Raw genomic sequence first — 25,872 nt, forward strand, 5'->3', positions numbered from 1 at the left:
TCTGGGATCTTGGAAGACTGTACATTTTTTTTTTTTTTTAATAGTGGGAAAAATTCTCCCCCCCTCCCAGTTTTACTTCAACATCTCAGGAAAGGCTTTGAAAGTGGCATAGATCTGAGGCACCTGGGTGGCTCAGTCAGTTAAGCGTCTGACGTTGGCCCAGGTCATGATCTCACAGTTTGTGAGTTCGAGCCCCGCGTGGGGCCGTCCGTCTGCTGTCGGCACAGAGCCTGCCTCAGATCCTCTGTCCTCCTCTCTCTCTCTGCCCCTCTCCTGCTTGCGCTCTTTCTCTGTCTCTCTCAAAATAAACAAACAAACTTAAAAGAAAACAGGTGTGGAAAACCCTACAGATCACTAGAGGAGGCGTGGATGCAGGAAAATATATTAAATAAATAAATAAATAAATAAGCATAGACCTGGATAGAAGGAGAGGAAACCAACAAGTGAGCAGGAAAGCAATCAAGCATGGAAACTGGACTAAGACAGAGCCTGGGGCAGGGAGCCATGTCCCCTTGACCTCCTACATCTGATTGGAAAATAGCGATATTGGTCCATTAGCTGGGGTATTGTTTCCACCGTGCTAATCAATTTCCTTGAACCGAATGTTTTTCCCTTGAATATGACTTCGTAGGATCTCTACACAACCAAAAGAGAGGCAAAAACCCCAAACCCTCCAAACCCAAACCAAAGGAGGTTAGAAGACTATTAGAGGATACTAATGAGATTAGAAAAAGGATGGGTAGGGTAAGACTGACCCTAAGTAACAAAGAGAATTATTTTTAGCACAGCAATGCTCCGTGTCCTCCGGGGCCTGTGGATGTAAGGGGCTGCTACAGGTTGGGGGTAAAATGCGCAGAGCTAGTCTGTGACGTTAGGTTCCCTCGATGGCCTCCAAAATGTCAACATCTGCCACGTGGTCATCAGACCCCTCACAGTTCACCAGGCTCCGGGCAGCACCCTGCTGGCGATACGTTGGGTTTCCTCTGCAGATGGATCAGGGGAAGCCAACGCCACACGTGGGTCCCACATGAAGCCACATGAAGAGCGGGCAGGCTTTTCCTGGCAGAATCCGAGGCAGAGTCCAGGCTCCCAGCTGTCAGCGCAGACAAGAGCCCGACGCGGGGCTCGAACCCACGAACCGCGAGATCATGCCCCGAGCGGATGGCGGACGCTTAACTGACTGAGCCCCCCACCCCTACCCCCAGGCGCCCCTGCGTTACTCCCCTGGGCTGCAGCGTGAAGTCCTCCGTGCCAAGAAGTCTGTTCAGGGATTATTTACAGACGCCTCGGCTGGCCCTTAGGAAACGAGGTGACACAGGAGCAGGTTGATGTGCCCTGGAGAACCGAGGGGATAAAAACAAGAGGGAGCCCCCTGGAGTACACCGGATGCTGATCACAGCCAGCAGCTCAGGACTGTTGTTGACTTTTGGTGGTCATGGTAACCTTCGGAGGTGGGTTCTGCTGTCTCGAAGCGAGGGGCACGGCAGACAGTAAATGGTAGATCCCACACTGAACTTAGGCCAAGCTCCAGACTAGTGGTCTGGACATGCAGCAACGGGTTGCTGAAGGCAGGCGCGGAGTTGCGTTCACCCAGTGGCTCCCAGCTGTGGCTCTGTAGACTCTAAGTGGAGGGTGGGAGAGGGCCCAGTGAGGCTGAAGAAATGAGCGGAGACAGCGGTGGAGGTGGTTGGTTGGGGGAACTTACATACCAGGTGTCCAGGAGTGGGGACCGGATCCCCCTGCGTGCGGGGCTCCACACGTAGCAGGTGGACAGAGTAGCAACCGGCCTGGTGACTACCCGTAGCCTCTCCCCTTTCTTGCACGGCCAGCGGTCCAAGGAGATCCGGGCCTGTCATGTGGACCTTCATGGTTACAAAGGACGTGCTCCAGGTTGGGCGCCCCCAGAGCCCCTGATCTGGAACGCTGAGCAGCACGTTTTATGTTATCTTGCTTGATGGGAATACAGAGGGGGAATGCGAGCCCTGCCTTCGAAGACAGTGACTGGCAGGGGATTTGGGGTGTGTTTGCACCGACCGGCCTTCTGGCACATTCCGCGCACCAGAACAAGATGAACAAACGGACCTTGGGAAGGGAGGGGAGGGGTGCCGCCTGGAACAGAACTTTCCGGGCTGCTAAAAAGGATCTGAGTCTGGGAGGGTCAGGGCTTCCCGAGGGAAGAAAAGATAAGGCAGAGAGAACTGGCAGGGAAATCTGCTCAGGGAAGCCTCTCCACAGCTCAGAAAAATCTTGTTTAACTACATGTTATGCATGGTAACCATACCTGGGATTTTTTTTTAAATTTTTTTTAACGCTTATTCATTTTTGAGAGACAGAGAGAGAGCATGAATGGGGAAGGGGCAGAGAGGGAGACACAGAATCCAAAGCAGGCTCCAGGCTCTGAGCCATCAGCACAGAGCCCAACGCAGGGCTCGAACTCACGGACTTCGAGATCGTGACCTGAGCCGAAGTCGGACGCTCAACCGACTGAGCCACCCAGGCGCCCCACCATACCCGGGATTTTTAAAAAAGATTGTTCTAGGAGATGTTTGCCACCACCGTTTACTTCCTTAACCACAGTGTGTTTTTTCTTTCTTTGCATTTAGCAACACGTTGATTATAGCACACCAGCTCTTACGTTAGAATTTTTTTTCAATTTGATTTCAACGAATTTGTAAATAAGCCACTTAGTCAAGAAAGAGACACGCGAGAATCCTTGAAGTAGAAAACATATTTCAGGGCACCTGGGTGGCTCAGTCACTTGAGCGTCCGACTTCGGCTCAGGTCATGATCTCACGGTTGGTGACTTTGAGCCCTGCGTCTTGCTCGCTGCCGACAGCCTGCTTCGGATCCTCTGGCCCTTTCTCTTTCTGCCCCTCCCTTGCTCGTGCTCTCTCTCTCAAAAAATAAATAAATTAAAAAAATAAATTAAAAAAAATTCAAATGGCACATATGAGATTTATTTTATATTTTCCACCAACTTGGTCATTTATCAACTTTCTTAGACCAGGGGCAAATATCTACGAACGATCCGTGGCAAAACGGGCAACTCTGAAGCCTCGATTTTAAAATACAGTGAAAATGGGACTTCAATGGTTTACCAGGATTTAAAAAGTTCAGTAAACTCCTAATCATAAGTACGTGTGTATGCTACTCATAGCATTACCAGTGGATGTGTTTTCAAATATACTGGTATCAGATATTAGAACGAATGATGCCATCATATTTTTAGCCACAAGAATATACAAAAAAAAAATCTATTTCGAAAAGTATGACACCTTTGACATGGTCACTTAAATTCTTATTAAAATATCAGCTTCACAAAGTCTACGTGAGAGAGTATTTTAAGGTTTTGATAAACAAACAAACAAACAATTGAACCCAATGTGTTTATTGTACTCAGAAAATGAAACAGTCTCGTAAGAGTGAGTTTGCTTATTCAGTATTATGCAGAAATAGGGAATCAGGGCCACCTGCAGAGACACAGAGGCTGTGACCAGGAGGCGGGCTCAGCCATGTGCCTCTGTCCACGCGGTCACTGCAATTGCCCAGTGCTTGCTCCTTCTCTCCACCACAGGAAGAATCATGTTGTGTTTACAATATAGTTTCTAGAAATCTGACATTGAAGCTATAAAAATAAATGCCTCAAAAAAAACAACCGCAGGCTTGAAAGGAAATAGAGGTTTTGGCACGTCAAGGGTCCTCCTGGGGGAGGAGCTTCCATCTAACTGAGGGGTCAAGTTCTTCGTCAAAGTCATCCAGCTCCTGCTCCTTGGAGAGCTCCAGGAACACCTGAGAGGGGCAAGAAATGAAGAGACGGGGAGGCCACGCTGCCTCCCGCAGCTCCAAGCGAGTGCAAAGCACGGGCACAGCTTGTACACTTCTGTCCCACGGATGCAACAAAGTCCCTAAAACGGACCCACCTGCTCCAGGGTGGACTGCGAGAGGCTGTACTCCTCCAGGTCGAAGCTCTGTTTAACTGCAGAAGGATGGGTGCACATGAGGAGTTCATAGATACATATTTTAATGTTTACTTATTTTGGAGAGAAACAGAGAGAGTGTGAGCAGGGGAGGGGCAGAGAGAGAGAGGGAGCCACAGAATCCAAAGCAGGCTCCAGGCTCCGAGCCGTCCGCACAGAGCCCGACGCGGGGCTCGTACTCACGAGCTGCGAGATCATGACCTGAGCTGAAGTTGATCACTTAACCGACTGAGCGACCCAAGGCGCCCCAGGAGTTCATATATTTTTATATCCGGACAGTTCAGCATCCAGTACAAACAACTTTTAAAAACTTGTTGAATAAAAAAGTTTCAGTGACAATGTTCCTAGTTTAAGGATTGCATTCAGTTAAAAATATGCCAATGCTGGGGCGCCTGGGTGGCTCAGTCGGCTGAGCGTCCGACTTCAGCTCAGGTCACGATCTGGTGGCTCGTGGGTTCGAGCCCCGCGTCGGGCTCTGTGCCCACAGCTCGGAGCCTGGAGCCTGCTTCGGATTCTGTGTCTCCCTCTCTCTCTCCGCTCCTCCCCTGCTTGCACTCTCTCTCTCTCAAAAATAAACATTAAAAAAAAAAATTAAAAATGAAACACACCAATGCATTCACTTGGGTCTGGGGAGAAGTGCTCACGCAATGCTCATTTAGCACAGTGTTCGCGATGTCTGTTTAATGGAGGAAACGGTGCTGCAAAGGCCTCCTTCTCTGTGTGTGATCCAAGGCTTTTGCACACTCAGCACAGGAAGAAGTGGAAGGAAGACACATTTGGCAAAGGGAAGCATCAGAAGATGATATGGAAAGATGTTTGAGGGTTTCTGGGGAGCAGATATCTTTTGTGGGCCTCTCTCTCCAGTGACAGCTTGCTCCTAATTGAGTTGAAAACCCTTGTCCTTAACCAAAATGGGACTAGTCCCAGCCCCGATGGGAGGGCAGTAGACTGGAAATAGGTCGCCAGCAGAACCTCCAGGCCAGTACTGGCCACAGTGTCGGTCCGGAAGGGACTGCACAAACACATGGTCCAGAGAGTTGGGGTCCTCAGCTCGGAGAATGGAAGGGGGCACTGCCGTGACCATGAATGTTATCGGCAGGAGTAAAAAAAGTCTTCTCGAACCAGGAGCCTTAAATGTCTTCCCTAGGGAAGGTGGCAAGCCAGCAAAAAGATCACTGAGCCGTGACAATGGAAAGCGCATAGGGAGGGAGTTGCGGCTAGCACAGTTCAGAGAAGCAGAGCTAATGAGCTCTGATGGCAAGAAAAACATGGGGCAGTGAGCACAGACGCAGCGTGGTCACTTTTGAAGTGCAACAGACAAGGGAAGATTGTTCTAATGACCAGACAGGGGCCAGTTTCTTAGTACCCAGCCTAAGGCAATAAAATAAGATGCAAGTCCATATAAAAATTGAATTGTAAATATGCATGCGTCAATGTTCCCAAAGAAAGCATCCTCCTTGAATGCATACACAACTGAATTTTGACTTAGGTTGTTCCTGTGTGTGTGTGTGTGTGTGTGTGTGTAGACACACACACAGGAAAACCCCACCAAAGGTAAAATCACTCCCATTAACCCCCTGCCCCTCCTCCAACACCCAACACACACAGAATCTGTCCACCTCTTTGATCCCGTGCCCATAAAATTCAACTGGAGATTTGAACTCTGAAAACGAACACCTTAGGTCACATTCCGTTCTTGTGCCGACGGATTCATCTAGGATCTGGAATTACCTGCTTTCCGGGGGATCTTATTTCAAAGTGTGTCGCTCTTACCCTTCTCTAACATGAAGAAAGCTCGTGCTAAAGGTCGAACATCTTCCACTGGCACTTTATAGACCATCACCGAAGAGAACCTGGGGGGAGAGGGGCGGGGCTGAGGCCGGTACCACCTGTGCAGGTGCCAGCTGGCTGCGACCCTCTCTCCGGTCGCTGTCCTCCTAAGAGTCAGTTTGGGCCAGCGAAATGCCCAGGCTGAGGCCGTCCACAAGGACAACTGGGAGGCAGGAGGGGATCGTGCCCTTGGCTTCTGAGATAAGAGGTGCAGTGCAGGTAAAACGTGGACATGTGCCAGAGTCACCTGTCACCTTATCTTTTCAGCTGAACACTGGCTCCTCAAACATCACCTTCCAGCCAGGGACTGACCCCTGGTAGTTGCTTGACGTCACCCAATTCACGTGGGGACTCTGGGTCTTTTCTCCAGAGAACTCATCTCTCTCTGACCTTGCCCTATGCTCTCCTAATTTGGGATAATATAATTGAATCCTGAATATAAAACTGAAAATATAACTGAAATTGAATTGAATCGCATTTTTTAAAAATAATTTGTTTCTCAGATGAACACTTGTCTTTTTACCATTTGAAAATCAGGAGGATTTAGATTTCATTTTGTTAAGATACTATTTGCGCGGGGCACCTGGGTGGCTCAGTCGGTTGAGCGTCCGACCTCGGCTCAGGGCATGATCTCATGGTTCGTGAGTTCGAGCCCTGCGTGGGGTTCTGTGCTGACAGCTCGGAGCCTGGAGCCTGCTTCGGATTCTGTGTCTCCCTCTGTCTCTCTCTCTCTCAAAATAAATAAACATTTAAACATTTTAAAAAGGATGCTATTAGCTCGCTTTATGGGGCAATCGTTCTCATCTATTCTCATTCCTTGTGACCTCATGACCTATTTCTATTCAGTCGTGGGCTGCACACAAGGTACGGCATTGCTGTGATACTTATACTCCACTGTAGAAATAGTATTTTCCCACCGTATTGTTGTGACTTATCACCCTTTCCTGTTTTCTCCCCCAACTCCTAAATCATCTGTCTTCTGTCATCAAGTCTAGCTGATAAAAATGCCCCTAAAATTAATCTCTTGATTTTTACTGTATTATGCTCCTGAGAACTGTGCCATTACTAGACTGTTTATAAAATAGATTTGAAGTGAAATAATTAGGTTTATATTCTTGTGCCACCTGTTAGCTGTCATGAGACCTCCCTTATCAGTTTCTTATTCTTTTTTTTTTAATGTGCATTTATTTTTGAAAGACAGAGAGACAGAGAGAGAGAGAGAGAGAGAGAAAGCAGGGGAGGGGCAGAGACAGAGGGAGACACAGAATCCGAAGCAGGCTCCAGGCTCCGAGCTGTCAGCGCAAAACCCGACATGGGGCTCGAACCCATGGACGGTGAGATCACGAGCCGAGTTGAAGTCGGATGCTTAACCCTGAGCCACCCAGGCGCCCCTCAGTTTCCTATTCTTAAAGGTAACAATCAATTCCACTCATTAAGGTCCTTGTAGTGGCCAGACTCTCACAATGCTCTTTTGAAACCATCCCAGGAAAAATGGAAAAACGGTGTCTTCCTTGGCAAGTCTCGGGGAGGATGAAGTAGAATAATGCAAGATGAGGACAGTACCGGGCACTTAGCACTTAGTCCCTCTGATTTTACACCAGCTCTTCTCTTCTCCAATTTAGGTTCTTGGGTGTCCAGCAAATAACTTCTTTGAGGTTTCCTTTGGGGCTCACCGTGGACTCCGAGGGCCATGCATCAATGAAACCGGCAAGGAAAAGCTTGGTATCAGATCAAAACCAGCAAGCACCCAGCTTTACCTTTCCTGCCGAGCAGCCTGGGGGAAAACCCTCAGGATTTCGCGGTGGAGGCTTTCCCTTTGCTCGAGGGCCTTCACTTTCATCTCCAGCAGGTAATTCTTGCCAAATTTGCTCTTCAGGTGTTGGATGGAACCGATACACCTGGAGGTGGGAGGAGGATGTGGTCGTAAGAGACAGGGGAACGGGACAGGAAACACCACGCTTGAGACCCTTGGTGTCTAAAGGACCTCACTGGTGGACCCAGATGCAGTAGCTACAGCCGCGCGGAGACCTCCCTCTGTCCACAGACTCCTCCGGCTGTGCACCTGGGCGCCCAGCGCGGGGGTGGACGGGCACCCACCTCAGCCTTCCGGACACCATGATGGCCACGCGGTCACACACGGCCTCCGCCTCTGCCATGTAGTGGGTCGTCAGGAGGGCGCCTCTCTCCGTGTTCTTAAAGGTGGCCCGGATTGCCTGCCTGAATCGTCAAAGGACCATGTGCAATTGCGAAAGGCTTCTCGTTAATCGTAAGTGGGCAGAGAGAAGAATTTGTAACTGGCACGAAGGTTGAGTCATTTGCAAAAAGAGCTTAAGCAAGGGAGGGACCCGTATGGGGGGGTGGGGGGAGGGAGGCAGGTGGGAGGAGGGGGAGGGGGGGAGCCAGGCGTTGGAAGAGGAGCGGGCACAGAATACCGTGTCGATCACGAGGTGGCACTGAAAGAGAAATGCTGAGCAGGAGACTGGTTACGAAAAGGCTGCGCGAAGGAGCAGGGAGAATCCAGCAACAGAGGTGTCACAGCCTCGTAGGAGAAAATGCATTCCTAAGAAATATACAAGGTGACGCGGAGGACCCGATCCCACCTCGACAACCTAATACTGGGCCCTCGCTCTAAAACACCAGCCTGGCGTGGTTATCACCGCGGCGATCAACGATGCCTACTCTTTCTTCAGTGATGGACTATCATCGGGGAGAGGTTTCCTTTTTGGTTTGCCAAATATCGGTGGCCCTAACGATCCTGAGAGGTGTCTCCTTTAAGAGACAGTTTAAGGGGCCATTCTTACAGCAGGAAAGCAATTCACAGATTTCCTACGGGGCAGTGGAGCTGGCCCCGACGGGGTCGTGCCCCCTCACCACATGTGCTGCTGCCCCTCGGGGTCCATCCCCGTGGACGGCTCGTCCAGAAGCACCACCGATGGGTTTCCCAGGATGCTCAGCGCAAAGCACAGCTGGAACGAGAGGAACAGCGTGTCTGGGGCCGACATGTGGAGTGTGCAGAGGAACGCTGAGCCCCCCCTCTTACCTTCCTCTTTATTCCCTCGGATAAGGTCCTCACGGGCAGCTTCAGCTGGTCCTGAAGCTTGAGTGCATCCACCAGCCTGAAGGAGGGAAACACGATGGGGCATCACAGTGAGGAAGTTGGAAGGAGGGCAGACCCGCAGCCCAAGGATGCAGAGCGGAGCTCAGAAATGTGGTTCTGAAAATAGACGCCAGGTGATCTTTTCTTTTTTTTTAAATTTTTAAAAAGTATTTTTATTTATTTTTGAGAGAGAGAGAGAGAGGCCCAGAGTGTGAGCAGGGGGAGAGGCAGAGAGAGAGAGGGAGACACAGAATCCGAAGCAGGCTCCAGGCTCTGAGCCATCAGCACAGAGCCCGACATGGGGCTCGAACTCACAGACCGCGAGATCATGACCTGAGCTGAAGTCAGATGCCCAACCGACTGAGCCACTCAGGCGGCCCTACATGCCAGGCAATTTTAAACTGGTTGGTCTGATCCCCTCAGAGAGATAGTTTTCTCTTTTAAAAGAATAGAAGCACATTTCATGATTTCTAAATAGTTGTGCCAAAATAAATACTTTATACTGAATTGTACTTATATTTTGCTTTTAAAAAATATTTATTAAAAAAATTTTTTTTTAATGTTTATCTACTTTTGAGAGAGACAGAGACAGAATGCAAGTGGGTTGGGGCAGAGAGAGAGGGAGGCACAGAATCTGAAGCAGGGTCCCGGCTCTGAGCTGTCAGCACAGAGCCTGATGTGGGGCTCGAACCCACGAGCTGGGAGATCATTACCTGAGCTGAAGTCAGACGCTCAACCAACTGAGCCACCCAGGCGCCCCCAAAAAATGTTTATTTATTTTTGAGAGAGAGAGAGAGAGAGAGAGAGAGAGAGAGAGAGAGAGAAGCCTAAGCAGGATCCGTGCTGTCAGCAGAGTCTGATACAGGGCTCGAACTCACGAACTGTGAGATCATGATCTGAGCCGAAGTTGGGCGCTTAACTGAGGCAGGTGCCCTATGCTTAATTTTAGTATTTTTGGTAACTTTCACTGATGGTTACTTTTTAATTTTCATATTCAGTATGAGAGGAAAATGAACACTTTGAAATACAGGAAACGGGTTTCTAGTGGGGAATCTACCCAGTGTGGTCTGGGTCAGGGGTTGATCGCTCGCTCTCCCTCTCGCTCTCCCTCTCTCTCTCTTCCTCTCGAGAGAGGAGTCTTCTGTCCAGAATGACAGTGAAGCTCGTCACTCCCAACTGTCCCGCACCCTCAGGCATAGAACACCTGTGGCTCCCGCCTACCTTGTGATGGTGACTGCCGCATCGGCTTTCCTGAGCCCTTTCACGGCAGCGAACACCTCCAAGTGCTCCTTCGTGGTGAGGTTGGGCCACAGCACGTTCTCCTGAGGACAGTACCCTAGGAAACCCAGGGAGTCCTCTTCACGGCTCCCTTTTAGTAGCACCTGCAGAGGAAAGTTCACACTCAGAGCCTGCCCTCTGGGTTTGTTTGCTTCCCCTGCATATTTCAATGGCATCTTTCTCCTTACAAACCTAGAAAAACTAGAGACTCTCTAAGTCCTAATCGGGTTGACCAATCTGTCCTCAATCTGCATTGGAGAAAGGTCGTCAGAGAGCAAGCCCATGAAAACAAGTGAGTGCCCCACCTAACCGAAGCCGAAAAATCAAAAATCTCACCAACGGGACCGTCTTGCCATCGTGGCCAACAGTTGATATACAATTTCCTCGTCGCAGTCAGGAAGAAAGTATATGAATTGGTGAGTAATTTAATTACTCACTATTGGATCCGTGATCCAATGTTTTTTGAGAGCCACCCATGTAACAGCCAGCACCCCTCTTATTTTGGGGGTTTTCCTGCTACCAAGTGAATCGGGCAATAAAGAACTAGAAGAATGAATGGATGGAATACAGGCAGCTCGAAAGGTACCGTAGTGGGAGCAGTCCGGAAGCTGGGTTGGGGAATACCAGCGGAGATGAGTAGGTAGGGTCATCAGAGAAAGCCTGTTTGCTGAGGGGCCATTGTGGGGGGGAGAGCAAGAGGGCACCTGCCATGGAAAAGCCCAGAGGAAAGGAATCTGGAGCAGAGGAAAGAGCCAGAGCAAAGCCCTGCGCCATAATGAAGCTTGATATGTTCTTCGACCCTAGACAAAGCTGGGGGCCTGGGGCCGAGTGAGAAAGGAAAGAAAGGCGAATGGAGAAGGAACATGATGATCGGTCCCTGCAGCTGCCAGCAGGTGGGGGGTCTGGGGTGGGGGTGGGGGGGTCCTTCAGCCTTAGTGCAGTAAGAGGTTGTTGAAAATATTTAAGTAGGACAATGACATTGTTTATAAAGATCACACTGGCTGATCTGATGACAGCTAATTTCATGACACCCAAATAGCTGACTTTGTAACTCAGATCTTACTTTAAAAAAAAATGCTTAGTATGTTTTATTCTCAGGATTTTTATTTTATTATACTTTTTAAAGTTTATTTATTTATTTGGAGAATGCGGGAGAGCGAGAGCAGGGAAGGGGCAGAGAGAGAGGGAGAAAGAATCCCAGGCAGGCTCCGCACCGTCAGCACAGAGCCTGATGCGGGGCTCAAACCCATGAACCGCGAGATCATGACCCGAGCTGAAATCAAGAGTTGGATGCTTAACCGACTGAGCCACCCAGGCGCCCCTATCCTTTTTAAGTAATCTCTACACCCAACGTGGGGCTCGAACTCACAACCTGAGATCAGGAGTTGCACGCTCTACCGACTGAGCCAGCCAGGTGCCCCAGAACGTACCTACCTTTGAAAATATTTCATCGCCATGTATCTATGAACAGTTGCTTCCTCCTTTTGTACTCATGTGTGATGAGAAATAAAATAATGATTTAGGGTCCAGGTGGTGACTGAATTGAAGCGTGGTCTCAACTGAAGGAGTCCAGTTAGAGTTGACCAAGCCACCAACCTCCCTGAGTGGCCCCCTTCACAGACACCTGCTCTCAGCTCGGCTTCGGAGGGATTGTGGATATGTTTTCTCTTCTGTCTTTAGTGGGTTGTCAATCACTTTACAGGAGGTCTTTTCCATCCAGGCTGACCACCAACCCCTTTCCCACGGTGCAATCCCCTAGACCTCTGCGTTATATTCTGTTCTCTACAACCCTGGACATACTTTCCAAAGGAGCGAGCTCTTAAAGTTTTCTTTTTTTCTGCCAAGGAGTTTGGGGGGAAATGTTTTCTCTATACGTCATGTTGTCTCTCTCTTTGATAAATCTGAGCCCCTTTGTTTTTTCAGACCACTTTATACGGTTCAATTGCATGTACAATTCAAGTTGACTTCATATCCCTCAACTTTGAGCCATTCCTTACAAATACTCCCAAGAAATAGTGGATCTGTGCAAAAATACACGTTCCAGTGTCCAAGCACGTTGTGCAGGACAATGAATATAATTACTTAATAAAGTTGTTTTTTTTTTCAACATTTTAATTTGAGGTTAAAGCATTACATGCAGGGAAAACAATTGTTCATTGAATGTGCAAATCCTGTATGTCTACTATATTTCAATTTAAAAAAGTCTAAAACAGAGGCACCTCGGATGGCTCAGCCGGTTGGGCATCTGACTTGGGCTAAGGTCATGATCTCGCGGTTTGTGGGTTCAAGCCCCACATCGGGCTCACTGCTGTCAGCGCAGAGCCCTCTTGGGATCCTCTGTCCCCCTCTCTCTGCCCCTCCCCTGCTCGTGCTCTCTCAAAAATAAATAAAACATGAAAAATAAATACATAAAAATTTTAAAACTCTAAAACAAAAAAGTAATGCGTTACACTGCACTCGCTGTTAGTAAATGGAAGCAAATAGTTTGTCAAGAAAAACAAAGTGCAAATGCGTGTGTTTTATGATATTGTAAATAAGACTTGTACGGATTCTGATATTGATTTCTGATCGGATACTGAACATTCCCTCTAAATGTCTCTGAAGGCATAAGTAATTGCTCCCTGGCAGCGATTAATTTTTCTGTGTATGAACACGTTAATTTGTGAATGTATTATTCTGCTAGTTTACTTCAATCATCTAATGATTAAATGATATTTGCTGTTTACAAAGTTTTAACATCTTATAAATTAAAAAAAATTAATGTTTATTTATTTTTGGGAGAGAGAGACAGAAGGCAAGCAGGGGGAGGGCAGATAGAGAGGGAGACACAGAATCTACAGCAGGCTCTAGGCTCTGAGCTGTCAGCACGGAGCGTGATGCGGGGCTCGAACTCACGAGATCGTGACCCGAGCCAAAGTTGGATACTTAATCGAGCCACCCACGTGCCCCAACATCTTATAAATTTATTAGCATAATTATATTATAACATATTATAATTATATAAAACATAATACATTATAATTATATGTGGTATATAACCATATATTATAATTATATTAAAATATGATACATTAAAATATATCATAATTATAACTATAATATGTATTAAAATTAATGTAAATTATTAGCCTAATTCACTTACCTGTCCAGCAGTTGGTTTTGTGTCTCCAGTTATCACCTTAATGGATGTACTTTTACCAGCTCCATTGTGTCCTAATAATCCTAAAACCTCACCTGAAAAAAAATGGTTACACTTAATATTGACTTTCTCTCTCAAAATAAATAAATAAACAAAAAAATTAAAAAAAAAATGTAACAGAGTCTGAAGTCTTGCTATGTGACAAGTATCGTGCTATGTGCTTTATACACAGTATCTCATGTACTTGTCAACCCTGAGAAGTTACCATAATCCCTTCTTACGTATCTGGGGCCGGCTCTCAGAGATTAGGTTAGCTGCCCACGGTCACACTGATAGGAAGGGGTAAAGCCACTCTTGGAAACCAGTGTATCATACTCTTGTCTCCTGCGACCCTAAGCACTCCATGACAATGACACAAAATGAGGTCATCTGACAGCTGCTGGTCAAATCTTCTGACTGGATGGGTACAACCCCAGTTAGTTCTCTTGTGAAGAAGAACACTAGGAAATCAATCATGTTCGTTACGTAGAAATGTCACAGCTCCAGTGGTTCATTTTAATAGACTGCTCATGGTTTCCATGTAGATGTGACTGTGCCCCATCCGTGGGGTGAGTTAATTAATTTCACTTAGAAATGGAACAGGTCAAAGGAGCTGTCACAGTCACCTGCTGATGAGTCTGTGTGTGAAACCAAGAGATGATGCATCAGATTCTCATCAGGAACCATAAAGCTAATGAGGGCCCCAAGCCAACAGGGGATGAGCCATTGGGGGCAAACCTTTTCTAACACAGAAAGAGACATTTCTCGTGACGATTTTCTTCTTCCTCTTGGAAAAGCAGTGCTTCCTCTTCTCTGCATACTCCTTGCGTAGACAGCTGGCAATAATGACCGGTCTCTGTAAATAACAAATAAATCACATCAGACCTTAATTCTCTCCGTTAACTTTGAAGAAACTCTGTCTTCCCACTGGGTTGGTGTCTTCCCACTGGGTTGGTTGGCACAAGCCACGCATCACAGAAGACCTTCTCCTAGGTGACATGTTTACTGGCCATTCTCCAATCCTAGTCTTTATTTTCGGTCACGTTAACCCCTGACAAAGGCAGTTACTCAGCAGCACGTTATTTTTTGCAGAACAGGAGCAAAGAAACTTGGAGAAGTACCGAGTCGTCCTTAAACATCCAAAACAACAAGCTGTGGACCAGACTTTGCCTTGAAGTCCGCACCGTGCACTTTCTCCAAGAAGCAATGCCACCCTATCGCTTTATTCCGGTTCTAAAGTTCACTAGGTCTTTCTTGGCTTTTGCAATTTTCATTGTTCTCTACTGGTTCTTTAAACCGTGAATGACAAACTGAGGTGACATGACTCTTAATCTGCTTCTTTAGATGTAATCACATGACCACTTCCTAAACTGGAGTTGTGGTCTTTGCCTGTATGTATTAGAGAAACTCAAAATTCTGTGAGCATTAGACTCGTAGCCTGACCACTTTGACCGACAAACGTTTGTGGTTTCGATGGAATCATTACCACGTATGTTTTACCTCATCAAAGTTCGTGGAATTCAAGGCATCTGCTGTTCTCACTCTTTCCATTTGGACATCTTCATCCTCCCCTTCTGGATCTTCTGGATTTTGATATGCGTTGTTGCTTCTTGGAGAAATTCTAGAGTCGAAAGCCACCCATTAATCACTGATTGGCAGCTTCATTCTTGTATTCAGAATACTGCATTCTTTAAACCTGATGCTTTGAGTAGTAGGCTGGGTACTTAATAAATTGTCCCACTCTCCTTTTAGTACCATGACTCCTCCGCCCTTCCTCACCTTATTCCTGTCCATGGTACTGCTATATTTAGTGACCATTGCTTCTCACGTATCTTTCGCTCTACTTACCTATGGGACGTTATTTTTTCATTATCGCTGGGCAACTTAGTATCTATTGTCTAACATAGGACTTTAGTATCCTAGTTTAGTGATGCAATTTTTCTAGAAACCCTATCTTTACCACTACCTCCATGTTGGCATTATTGCATTTCCATGAGGAGAATGAGTTGACATATTTGGAGTCAGGATGGTCTCAGAAAATACAAGTTAGATGCTTGGTCTCCTACTGAGCCTGGCCATTTCTTGGGAATATGTGCCAGATTCACTTTCTCCTCTATTTTAAGTCTGGTCCTTCATAGCTAGCCAGCTAGCTAGCTAGTTATGTCATTTTAGTCTCTCTTACCTCTGCCCTAATCCCACATACCGATCTTAGATTTCTTTTTTTTTTTTAAGTATGTTTATTTATTATTTATTTTGAGAGAGAGCATGAGCGGGGGAGGGGCAGAGAGAGAGGGAGAGACAGAATCCCAAGCAGGCTCCATGTTATCTGTGCAGAGCCCGACTCGGGGCTCGAACTCATGAGCCATGAGATCGTGACCTGAGCCAAAGCAAAGTGGGATGCTTAACTGACAGGGCCACCCAGGCGCCTCGACCTTAGATTTCCTAAAGGTCATCTTTTACCTTGTGAGTCACCCACTCAACTGTCTGTCATAGTTAAAGATGAAACCAATGTGGCATGGAAGACAGGGAATAAGATGCTTATGGACGTGTCCTTGTATGCCACAAAAAGACAATCTCAGCTTCTAAGTCCCATTATGATCGGACCAGTCTGCGATCGACCAGCTGGGCTTCTCGGCACCACAGGAAAGGAGCATAATTATTGCGGTCTTTGGCTTATTCATCATTCTAATCTTCCTCCCTAGACTGGTAGCATTCCTTCAACTACCAATCTATTTAAACTGATTGTTGTTTAAACTGAACCAGCCACCCGAGCCTGGGTGGCTCGGGTGGTTAAGCACCTGGCTTCTGATTTCAGTTCAGGTCATGATCTCGCTGGTTCATGAGTTTGAATCCTGCATCAAGCTCTGTGCTGACAGTGCAGATCCTACTCGGGGTTCTCTCTCCCTCTCACCCTCTGCCTCTCCCCTGCTCGTTGTCTCTGTCTCTCTGTCTCTCTCTCTCAAAATAAAGAAATAAACATTAAAAAGCAAACAAAAAAACCTGAACTAGCAGCAGATAACTTTTCCCACCCTCTCACTTCACATCATGTCAGACAGAGCCCTTAACAGTGAGTGTTTCAGATCTCTTTTCCTCCTCTACTTATAATCCTCTGATTTAGGTACTCCGATCTCTATATTTTGTCTTGGCATATAGCTGCGACCCCAGCCTGTTCCAGGACTTGGCAGTTCTTTGCTAAATCGTTACTTTATGCATGAAAAAAATTAACCACTGATAACTGAAATGAAAGAATCCAATTTGATTTCTCCCAACCTAAAGAAAGGATCTTTCCTCGTTGATGTCTTTCCGAACTTCCATTCCAGACACCGAAGAATAAAAAGGAAGATGATAAAATGAAGGAAAGGCTAGGAATAAAGAGAGAGATGCATGGTTAGAAGCACTCAAAGAGAAATGTTTCACATCAGAAATGAACTAGGAATGGTCGGACTTCTCCAAAGGTATGGTTGGAAAAACCATTTCAAATTTCCAATAATCTATCTGTCAAATCGTGCCACTATCAAGTTCGTTTTCAATCTTGCTTATGGAAACATTAGAAGCAAATACAATTAGGTAATACCATTACTTTAGGTCATTTCGTCTAAATACTGGTATAGTGTTTTCAAAATTTGGGAAGCATATTATCTAATCAGTGAATCTTTATAGAAAAATGTGTTCCATATTTTACTAATATTTTATCTCCATGGGCTACACATACCCATATATCTACCTTAATAAAAAGCTTCACCCTGTATACAGGAATTAAAATGGTTCGTATAGGAAAAGACAACAGTTTTGAAAGACAGGTGTGTTCTTACAATTAAGAATACCAGAAATGGCTCTGCCCTTGTTGGTTCTTGAGTCCAAAGAGAAGACTCGACTTGCTGCAAAAGGAAAAACAATGGTTACATAGGAAGGTTTTTGGTTTCGTGCATTTTTATCCGTATAAACGTGAATTGGCCCACTGAACAGCCCTACTGGTATGTCCCCTGATTTCGCCATGAGTATTGGGTAGGTGTCCATTCCGAAATGTGTATCAAAGGGCTGTATTCCTTCCTCCCAAGGTCTAAGAGGCACTGTGTTTTTATTTGAAGCAATAGGACTTAGCAAGTACTCACCACCTGGTGAGAGGAACTTGGGCATGCGTTAGCCTCTCCAAGGAAGGAGAGAGAAACAGGGTTTATCCTTATCCCGCAGAGCTTCGCACACCTTCCTGTGCCCGTTGATCCTTCATAAGCCCCTCCCCTCCCTTCCCTTCCCTTCCCCTCCCCTTCCCTCCCCTCCCCTCCCATTCTCTTCCCTTCCCTTTCCCCATCTTCATGCATGCACTGTATCTTTCTTCCTTTTGTAGAAGTCGATTAGCTAGAAGAAAAGGATTTTATTCCTATGGAGTGCCTCTCGAGAATCGCAAGATCCCAAAGATCGGGGGTATTTCATTTGCCTTCTTCTAAAGCTGAGCATGCCTACGAGCATGTAAAGACTGCTCTGTTTCCCACCACCTGTTACCCCCCCTCCCCATGCACGGACCGGGGGCAGGTTTTCTAATGCAGTTCGGCTGGAGCACACGGGCCTATCTGGGAGGAATTCAGCTGGTATCCATGCGGTAGAAATATTTCAATGTCATGTATACTCAACATGATGTAGAACCCCAACCCCCAGCATAGCATTCACAATTGGCCAAGAGTTCTAGGACACTGGGGCAGATGGTGGCACTACTTACATAAAGAAACAAGAACATGCAGCCAATTAAGGTGGCTTGTGGTATTAAAAAGGTGATGTAATACAGCACACCATATCCAAAGTAATCCAATAGCATAAATAAAAACAAAGAGAAGGTGGAGATCTAAAGAAGATAACAGACACGCATATTAACACTTCGAATTTCAACATATATTCCAAACTGAGATGGCTCATCTTGAAGATAACCCTAATTTCAGCCCCAGCTTCAGAAACCCAACTGAAATCAGCATTATTGCTACTGACCTGTTCTCTTAGTGACTTAGCCAAATTCCTTTCACCTAGAGTATCATGAGTGAGACACGACTGGGTAAATCTAACGTATGGAATATTTTCGTTACGGAAAAGGAAGAAAGTTGGCCTTCTTTTCGGAGGTAAAACGGGTAGAAAAGCAATGATCATGGGGAACACAAACTGATATCTAGTAGGATTGACATAACAACAACAGAGAGAGAGAGAGAGACTTCTGTTAGTTATACTGATGGAGAGACAGAGGCACAGAAAAACCCAGAGTGGCTTCAGGAGAATTCAATAGAATTCAGGGATAAGAGATGGTGAGAGGTCCAACAGACACATTCAGACTTTTTCTTCTAAAACACTGCAATGATAAAAGTTCCCTGAAAGTTTTTGTACTTCCGGCTTCTTTGTGTTACAAGCTACCATTTTTATGGCACTGGGCATGTTCCTCCTAAAAGTATATTTCGGATCACATTTCATGTCTATACTAGAAGCTTCCATAGCTTCCCACAGCCTGTAGACTCAATTCTGGAGCACATCACCAAAGGCCAGCATGGTTCCAACCAATATTTTTACCATAACTAAGGCCACGCCCATGCTGCACGGTGTTTTCTTCCCTTCCCTAAGCCAGATTATTATCAGTTCCTAGGATAAGCCTGGACTTTCTCCCCTCTGGGTTTCTCTTTCTTCACTGCATCATTCTTCTTCAGCTAGTAAAATCTTATTCTCCAGGTTTCAATTCCTAAAGGAAATTTCTGCTCTCATTTTCATGAGTTCATCTTTCCCTTCTCTGGTTTTCACAGAGGCAATCTTTTAAAAAGAGATCATCTTTAGTATAGTAAAAGAAGTCTGAGCTGCTATTTGTCATTTGATTGTAGCTAATGCCAAGGATTTTAGTGCTCATTTAACAGACCTATGCCTATCATGAAATAGACAAAATATGAATTCCTTTAAAGTACCTTGGAATTTTGTCAAAAGTGGTTATTACGAAAACCCTAAAAAAAGGCAATAAATAAAAATTTGTAAATTAAAAAAAAAAAAAGAGATCATCTTTTCCTTGTCACTTTGTTCTCGTAAGTGACTGTTTACTTCTCTTTTACCCTCTGAGTGCCCTTTCAGGGTTGAAACTATTTTTTATTTATTATCAGTCTTACTTTTTGACATATTGTTGGAAGGCAACTAATACACATTTTTTTAAAGCCGATTTATTTATTTTGAGATAGAGAGAGTGAGCAGGGGAGGGGCAGAGAGAGAAAGAGAGACAGAGAATCCTAAGCAGGCTCTGCACTCTTAATGCAGAGCCTGGCATTGGGCTCAAATTCACGAACTGTGAGATCATGACCTGAGTCGAAATCGGGAACAGGACGCTTAACTGACTGAGCTACCCAGGTGTCCTGAAGCCAACTAGTATTTGTTGAATTAATAATTTACTTTTTGGCAGCCAGAATGACAGGAAATTAGAATAGGTAATAGGAGATAACATGTACTTTTCCTTCCTAATTTCGATAAAATAAATGTTGCTTTTGTGGAATTAACTCTAGTAGAATTTGGAGCAGTAGTTTCTAGTTTTAACCAGGCTAGCAACAACATTCGTAATCTCGTGGAGGTCTGTGGGCTTCTTTGTTTTTCAGTAAAGAAGATACAAATGGTTTCCTGGCTTCCTTCTAGCAAATACTTTATGGTTCTAGAAACAATTTGGCTACTTTTAAAAGAGAGGAGGGTAGGGGTGCCTGCGGGTAGGGGTGCCTGCGGATCTGCGGTGGCTCAGTTGGTTAAGCGTCTTGACTTCAGCTCAGGTCACGATCTCACGGTTTGTGAGTTCGAGCCCTGTGTTGGGCTCTGTGCTGACGGTGTGGAGCCTGGAGCCTGCTTTGGATTCTGCGTCTCCCTCTCTCTCTGCCGCCCTCCCCCTGCTCTCTCTCAAAAATAAATAAACATTAAAAAGAGAGAGAGAGAGAGACAAGGCTAGAAATTAGGAAGAGAAAAACATGCAGAGTTTGAAAAGGATCATGCATAAAGAAAACAAAATATTTTAGATTATGATATTAATTTACCATTCTACTGAGGGCAAACTTTAAGTACTGGCTCAGAATTGTACACAAAAAATATACTTACCATAAAGAAGGAAAAAGACCAAATGCCACTATTTTTCCTCCCCTTGCGAAAAATGAACGAAATCACGTATGTCAAGAAGATAAGTGAGAAGGCATAGCCAATAGAACAGGGGATCTGAAATCAACAGGAACGTGACGTTCAGTCAAAGGCAAATGCAATCCGAGAAACACATCAGGAGCCAAAAGAGTGTTGTAGCACAGAGTTTTACAGCGATTTAATTTATGACAATACAAATATCATTTGCATCTTCAATTTTTTTCATGAAATCATTCAACGGTATTTGTTCTATGAATATCATCACTTACTTGTATAGTCTGATTTACAGTTACAAACGCAGACTCTTGGAAGTTTAAGCCGTAGTCTAATAAATACATAAGCAGTAAGATCAGGGAGTACATTGGGACATCCACCAGCGCCTGCCCAAACCAGTAAGCAGAAGGGAAGAGGCCTGAAATCCGGAGCTGGGACTGAGCTTTGTTCTGATTACAAAACAGCAAAGACACAAAGTGCTAGTTCAGTTGGAGCTTCCAGAAAATGTGGATTATGTAAGAAAACATTTGATCAGCATTTTCCTTTGTAATAATTCTGCATCATGGCCAGAAGCATTATGGGGACCAAGGGATACGGATAGTTCCAAACACAGATGGTCAATTTGTTGCTTTCATGAACAATATTGATGTTCGTCATGCACCCAGTGGAAATACGTGTAAGAAGGTCTCAGTGTAATTAAGGTATTAACACTGCAGTAAACAAAACAGTGATTAATAATCTACGGGAACAGGGTGGTTTATTTAAGCAGCTAGCCTTCCATCAGGGTGATTCTGCTTTGACTCACTGTGAAGTCTTGTGCTGTCTCTCTCTACACATGTCTATATACATATCAAGGTTATACATAAAATATTATGTTTTAGTTACCATTATACATAAATACATAACACGATATGTACCTTATATACATATGAAATGGCTTTATTCCTTTCATTCTAACTAAAGGATACATTAGGGTAGTTTTGGCATAGCACACATGCAAATATTTATTACCCATCCAAATATTTATGCCCACGTACATGAATATTATTACATTCGTAAATACTACGTGTCTTGCATTCCTGCCCGTCTCTGAATAAGCACACTAAATTACATATTTTAAAACTACTTATCCAGTGATGAGGGGTTGGGCCCCAATGAAGCAATCGCAATAAATGGTTAAGCAATTTTGAATATGTTTCTTTTCTTTCAAAAATAGTTCATTTGCTGATGGTCTCCGGTTGGCTAAAATAGGCCCCTGTCAGAGATGGAATTTGACCTAAGGATGCGTGTCAAAATCTCTGAGCACCGGCCCAGTCAGTTGGCACGACTGAAAAGGATTTGGCGATGGACGGATCTGTGGTGAAGCCCGGAGAGGGGTGAATGGTGGTTTTAGATTACTGACCGAGTGAGTGCCCAGCACTGCCAGCTCTGGAGGGCAGGAAATGCGGAGAGGGGGTACACGCGTTCAACAATATCATAAATTCAGCTTTGGAGATGTGGTTAAGTTGGGAGAGTCTGTGATTCTCCCACTGGCAACCCCGGAGAAGGGAGTTTGGATCCGCACTGGAGGTAACGTGAGAAATTAGAGATCTTGGGGCGCCTGGGTGACTCCGTCAGTTAAGCGTCTGACTCTTGATTTCGGCTCCGGTCATGATCCTACGGCGGTGGGACTGGCCCTGCACTGGGCTCTGTGCTGATGGCACTGGGCCTGCTTGGGATTCTCTCTCTTCTCTCTGTCCCCTTCCCCCACCCCCGCACAGGCACACTCTTTCTCTCTCTCTCTCAAACTAAAAAAAAAAAAAAAAAGAAGAAGAAGAAAGAAATTAGAGATCAAGTCTGTTGAGTGATAGGTAGGTAAAAGGGGTTTGAAGCCATAAGGTTAGATGAGTTTGCCTAGGACAGAATGACATCAAGAATGATGAGAGAGCCTAGGACTGAGATGTAAGGAGTTCAGAATTTAGAGACAATGGAGAAGAATGAGGAGTTCCAAAGGAGACAGACAGTGGCCAAAGGGTTGGGAGGAACATGGTGGGATTGAGGCATTTCACAGACCAGAGAAAGAAAATGTCCGCATTTCCTACGGGAGGCATTTTTTTTTTTTTTAAGTTTATTTATTTATTTTGAGAGGGAGAGAGAGAGAGAGAGAGAATGAGTCCCAAGCAGGCTCTGTTCAGGGCAGAGCCCAATGTGGGGCTCCATCCCACGAAACGGGAGATCAGGACCTGAGCCGATACCAAGAGTCTGAGGCTTAACTGACTGAGCCACCCAGGTGCCCCTGGGAGTCATTTTAAGTTAGGACAGTGTTAACTACGAGATGCCTGACAGTTACCTCAGGCCAGCAAATGGTGTTTCCCAAGATTCCCCGGAGGTTCTACACTAGGAAGAGAACAGAACAGCCAGCGCTCCCTTCCCTTGGACAACAGAATCACTTTGGAGAGGAACAGATAAAGATCCTTACGCAGGGTCACTCTGTGCAGTCAAGTTACAAAAATGGAGCCATTAAAAGGCATTCTATTGAGATTTGCAAGTAAAGCTAATGCGAGTTGGCCTGGGTTGACGAGTCATATGAATCCATCACCCTATGACTGCCACTCAAAATCTGTCTCTACTCCAGAACTACTGAATCAGTCTTCATCTTAAAAGATGCTCCAAATATCTGTAGGTACATCAAAAATGCATGGCAATTAACGAAAGAGTGTCTGTGAATGAAAATGTATAGTCAGTTAAACATTAAATATTTTTTTGTTCTCATGTTTTCAACATACCATGTTCCTTTATTTCAATTCTCTCTCTCTAACTTTTTTGAAATGTGATTTTGAAACCATAAAAAACGTCCCTATGAAGTATTCAGTTGCGTGGGGTTTGACACATGCATGGATTCCTGTATCACAATCATAATCAGAGTATAGAGCATTTACATTACCCCGCCCCCCAATTTCCCATGCTCCTTTGCAGTTAATAGCCTTTATCAGGGGTTACAAGAAACCACAGGTCTCCTTTCTGTCACTGCGAATTTATTTTACTTTTCTGAGAATTTCATATAAATGAAATCATTCAGTATTTACTCTTTACTGTCTTCATTGCCTCAGTGTAATGGTTATGACCCGTATCCATGCTGATGCATTTATCAGTTGTTCCTTCTTTTGTACTGCTCAGTAACATCCCCTGGTCTGGCCACCCAAGGATTTCTATCAATTCACAGCTTGATGGAAATCTGGGCTGTTTCAGAGAGTTGGCTATCAGGAATAAAGCTGCCAAGAACGTGAATGTACCAGCCTGTATGTGGAAAGAGGTTTTCTTTTCTCCCAGGTAAATGCTTAGGAGAGACATTCCGGGCTGCACCATAAGTGTATTTTTCACTTTGTAAGACAGCGTCGAATGGCTTAGCAAAGTGACTGTGCATTTTATGTTCCTGCCGATGACGCATTACAGTTCCAGTTTCTCCATATCCTCCCAAACGTGGTATTTTCAGTCATGTTCATTTACTCATTTTCGTTCGTGTGTAGAGCTATCTCATGGGGGCTCTTTTCCTGATTACCCATGATATTAGCCATCTTTTCATGGGAGCATTTTCCTTCCACATATCTTCAGTGAAGTATTTGTTCAAATATTTTGCCCATCTTTAAATTTTAGGCTATCTTTTACTACTGAGCTGTAAGAGTTCTTTATCTTCTTAGTACAAAAAAAATTTTTTTTTAATATGGAATGCTTCACAAATTTTTGTCTTTTCCTTGTGCAGGGACCATGCAACCCTCCAATTCTCGTTTATGTGCGATAACAAATGTTTTGTTAGATGTACGAGTGTTGTGGATATTTTTTCTTCCCAGCCCGAAGCTTTTTATTTTCTTATTGGTGCTTTACAAAGAGCAAAGGGTTTTAACTTTGACGAATTTCAAGTTCTCATTTTCCTTTATGGTATATATGCTCATTCTGCCCCATCTAAGCAAGAAATAATTGCTTACCACAAAACCGACGATTCATGTCAAATAAAATTTGTGTATGGTGGGGGGTGAGTGTTGAGAACACTATTTTTTTTCCTCATACCAATATCAAGTCGTTCCGGTACAATTTGCTGAATTCTCTGGCAGATTTTACTGAAAATCAACTGATAATCTCTGAAATGTCTATTTTGTTTCCTACGCCTATATGACGATCCTAAATAAATACAACACATTCTCCACTCCTATAACTTTGTAGTAAGCCTTGAGGGCAGAAACATAACCCTTCCAACTTTGTCTTTTCTTTTTCAAATTTATTTGGTCTATTCTAGGTGCTGCACATCCATGCAACTTTTAGAATCTTCTCTATCTGTAACCTCTTTATTTATCTCTGTATTTATAAAGACATCAAACAAAATTTCTATATGTTAGGATTTATTGCTGAATTGGCTGCTCTATGAAGCATGTATAAATGGACGGGAGGGTGGTACCTGGGTAGCTCAGTCGGTGAAGCATCCGACTTCAGCTCACGTCACGATCTGACGGTTCATGAGTTCAAGCCCTACGTCGGGCTCTCCGCTGTCAGCGTGGAGCCCGTTTTGGATCCTCTGTCTCCCTCTCTCTGCCCCTCCCTGTTCGTATGCTTTCTCTCTCAAAAATAAATAAGCATTTAAGAAATGTATAAATAGCCTTGTGAAAAGGCTTGTATAAAAGCCGTGTGGAAGGACTTTCACCTTCACCTTCTAGTTATACAAAGTAATGAAGTTTTCATTATTACCTTATAATCATCGAAGCTGCTCATTGCAATATAAGGAGTACAAGAGGATGCCAAAATCGCCCATAATATGGTATGTTCCCAAAATACAAACGAATTTCTCTGTGACTCCTGAAAATGCAAATATAACGAGCTGAGCAACAAATTCAAAATTTGCTTTCTGGAACACATTAAAAAAAATATTAAACTGATGACATATACTCCCTCCTTAGGTCCCCACTGAGGTTCCCAAACTCTTTCATTATCCATCCAATTATGAAGCATGACTCTTGGCTTTATACCCAGTTACAGGGATAAGGAAAGTGACTCCAAGCATGAGGCTGAACTGATAAGTATTACACCGTTGGGAAACAAAAGAGGAGAAACATTTTACATTTTCTTATTTTAGGATTCTAAAATGTATTCTGATGTGAAAACAGTAAATAATGACAAGTCACAGTTGGAACATCTCATTTTTCACGGGTATTTAATTATGTCAAATGCGACAGCCTGACTCAAAAATCCTCTCGGATGTTCTGTGGGCACAGTGATGGTAAGTGTCTTTCTAGGTACACCGTGAGACCAGAAAAATATTGGTTGAGGCTTCCAAAGTAGAGATAAAGCACAGTACTAGAAAGGGAAGTGGAATCTCCATGAAAAACCTTGGCACTTGCTCACACACAATGTCGCTCCTGTTTGGAACAGTC

The 25,872-nt window shown here is 44.8% G+C and overlaps 1 protein-coding gene across 3 annotated transcripts in view; it reads right to left on the reverse strand.

Moving 5' to 3' along the window:
• Positions 1-3,367: 3,367 nt before the first annotated feature.
• LOC125926702 (ABC-type organic anion transporter ABCA8-like) overlaps positions 3,368-25,872 on the reverse strand; it is a 71,982-nt gene continuing 49,477 nt past the window's right edge. For all 3 annotated transcript variants that reach the window (XM_049636411.1, XM_049636412.1, XM_049636413.1), the window contains 17 exons: positions 25,190-25,297; positions 20,749-20,922; positions 20,444-20,557; positions 18,075-18,197; positions 17,173-17,238; positions 16,631-16,722; positions 14,861-14,981; positions 14,099-14,216; positions 13,325-13,416; positions 10,126-10,286; positions 8,848-8,923; positions 8,679-8,773; positions 7,905-8,024; positions 7,565-7,705; positions 5,751-5,830; positions 3,921-3,976; positions 3,368-3,789 (listed from right to left, as the gene is read on the reverse strand). In XM_049636411.1, coding sequence (XP_049492368.1) covers positions 3,691-3,789; positions 3,921-3,976; positions 5,751-5,830; positions 7,565-7,705; positions 7,905-8,024; positions 8,679-8,773; positions 8,848-8,923; positions 10,126-10,286; positions 13,325-13,416; positions 14,099-14,216; positions 14,861-14,981; positions 16,631-16,722; positions 17,173-17,238; positions 18,075-18,197; positions 20,444-20,557; positions 20,749-20,922; positions 25,190-25,297 — 1,836 coding nt within the window. In that variant the 3' untranslated portion in view covers positions 3,368-3,690. The remainder of the gene's footprint in view (positions 3,790-3,920; positions 3,977-5,750; positions 5,831-7,564; positions 7,706-7,904; positions 8,025-8,678; positions 8,774-8,847; positions 8,924-10,125; positions 10,287-13,324; positions 13,417-14,098; positions 14,217-14,860; positions 14,982-16,630; positions 16,723-17,172; positions 17,239-18,074; positions 18,198-20,443; positions 20,558-20,748; positions 20,923-25,189; positions 25,298-25,872) is intronic.

The sequence above is a fragment of the Panthera uncia genome, chromosome E1, assembly GCF_023721935.1.
Source record: "Panthera uncia isolate 11264 chromosome E1, Puncia_PCG_1.0, whole genome shotgun sequence".
In the NCBI taxonomy this organism is placed as follows: domain Eukaryota; kingdom Metazoa; phylum Chordata; class Mammalia; order Carnivora; family Felidae; genus Panthera; species Panthera uncia.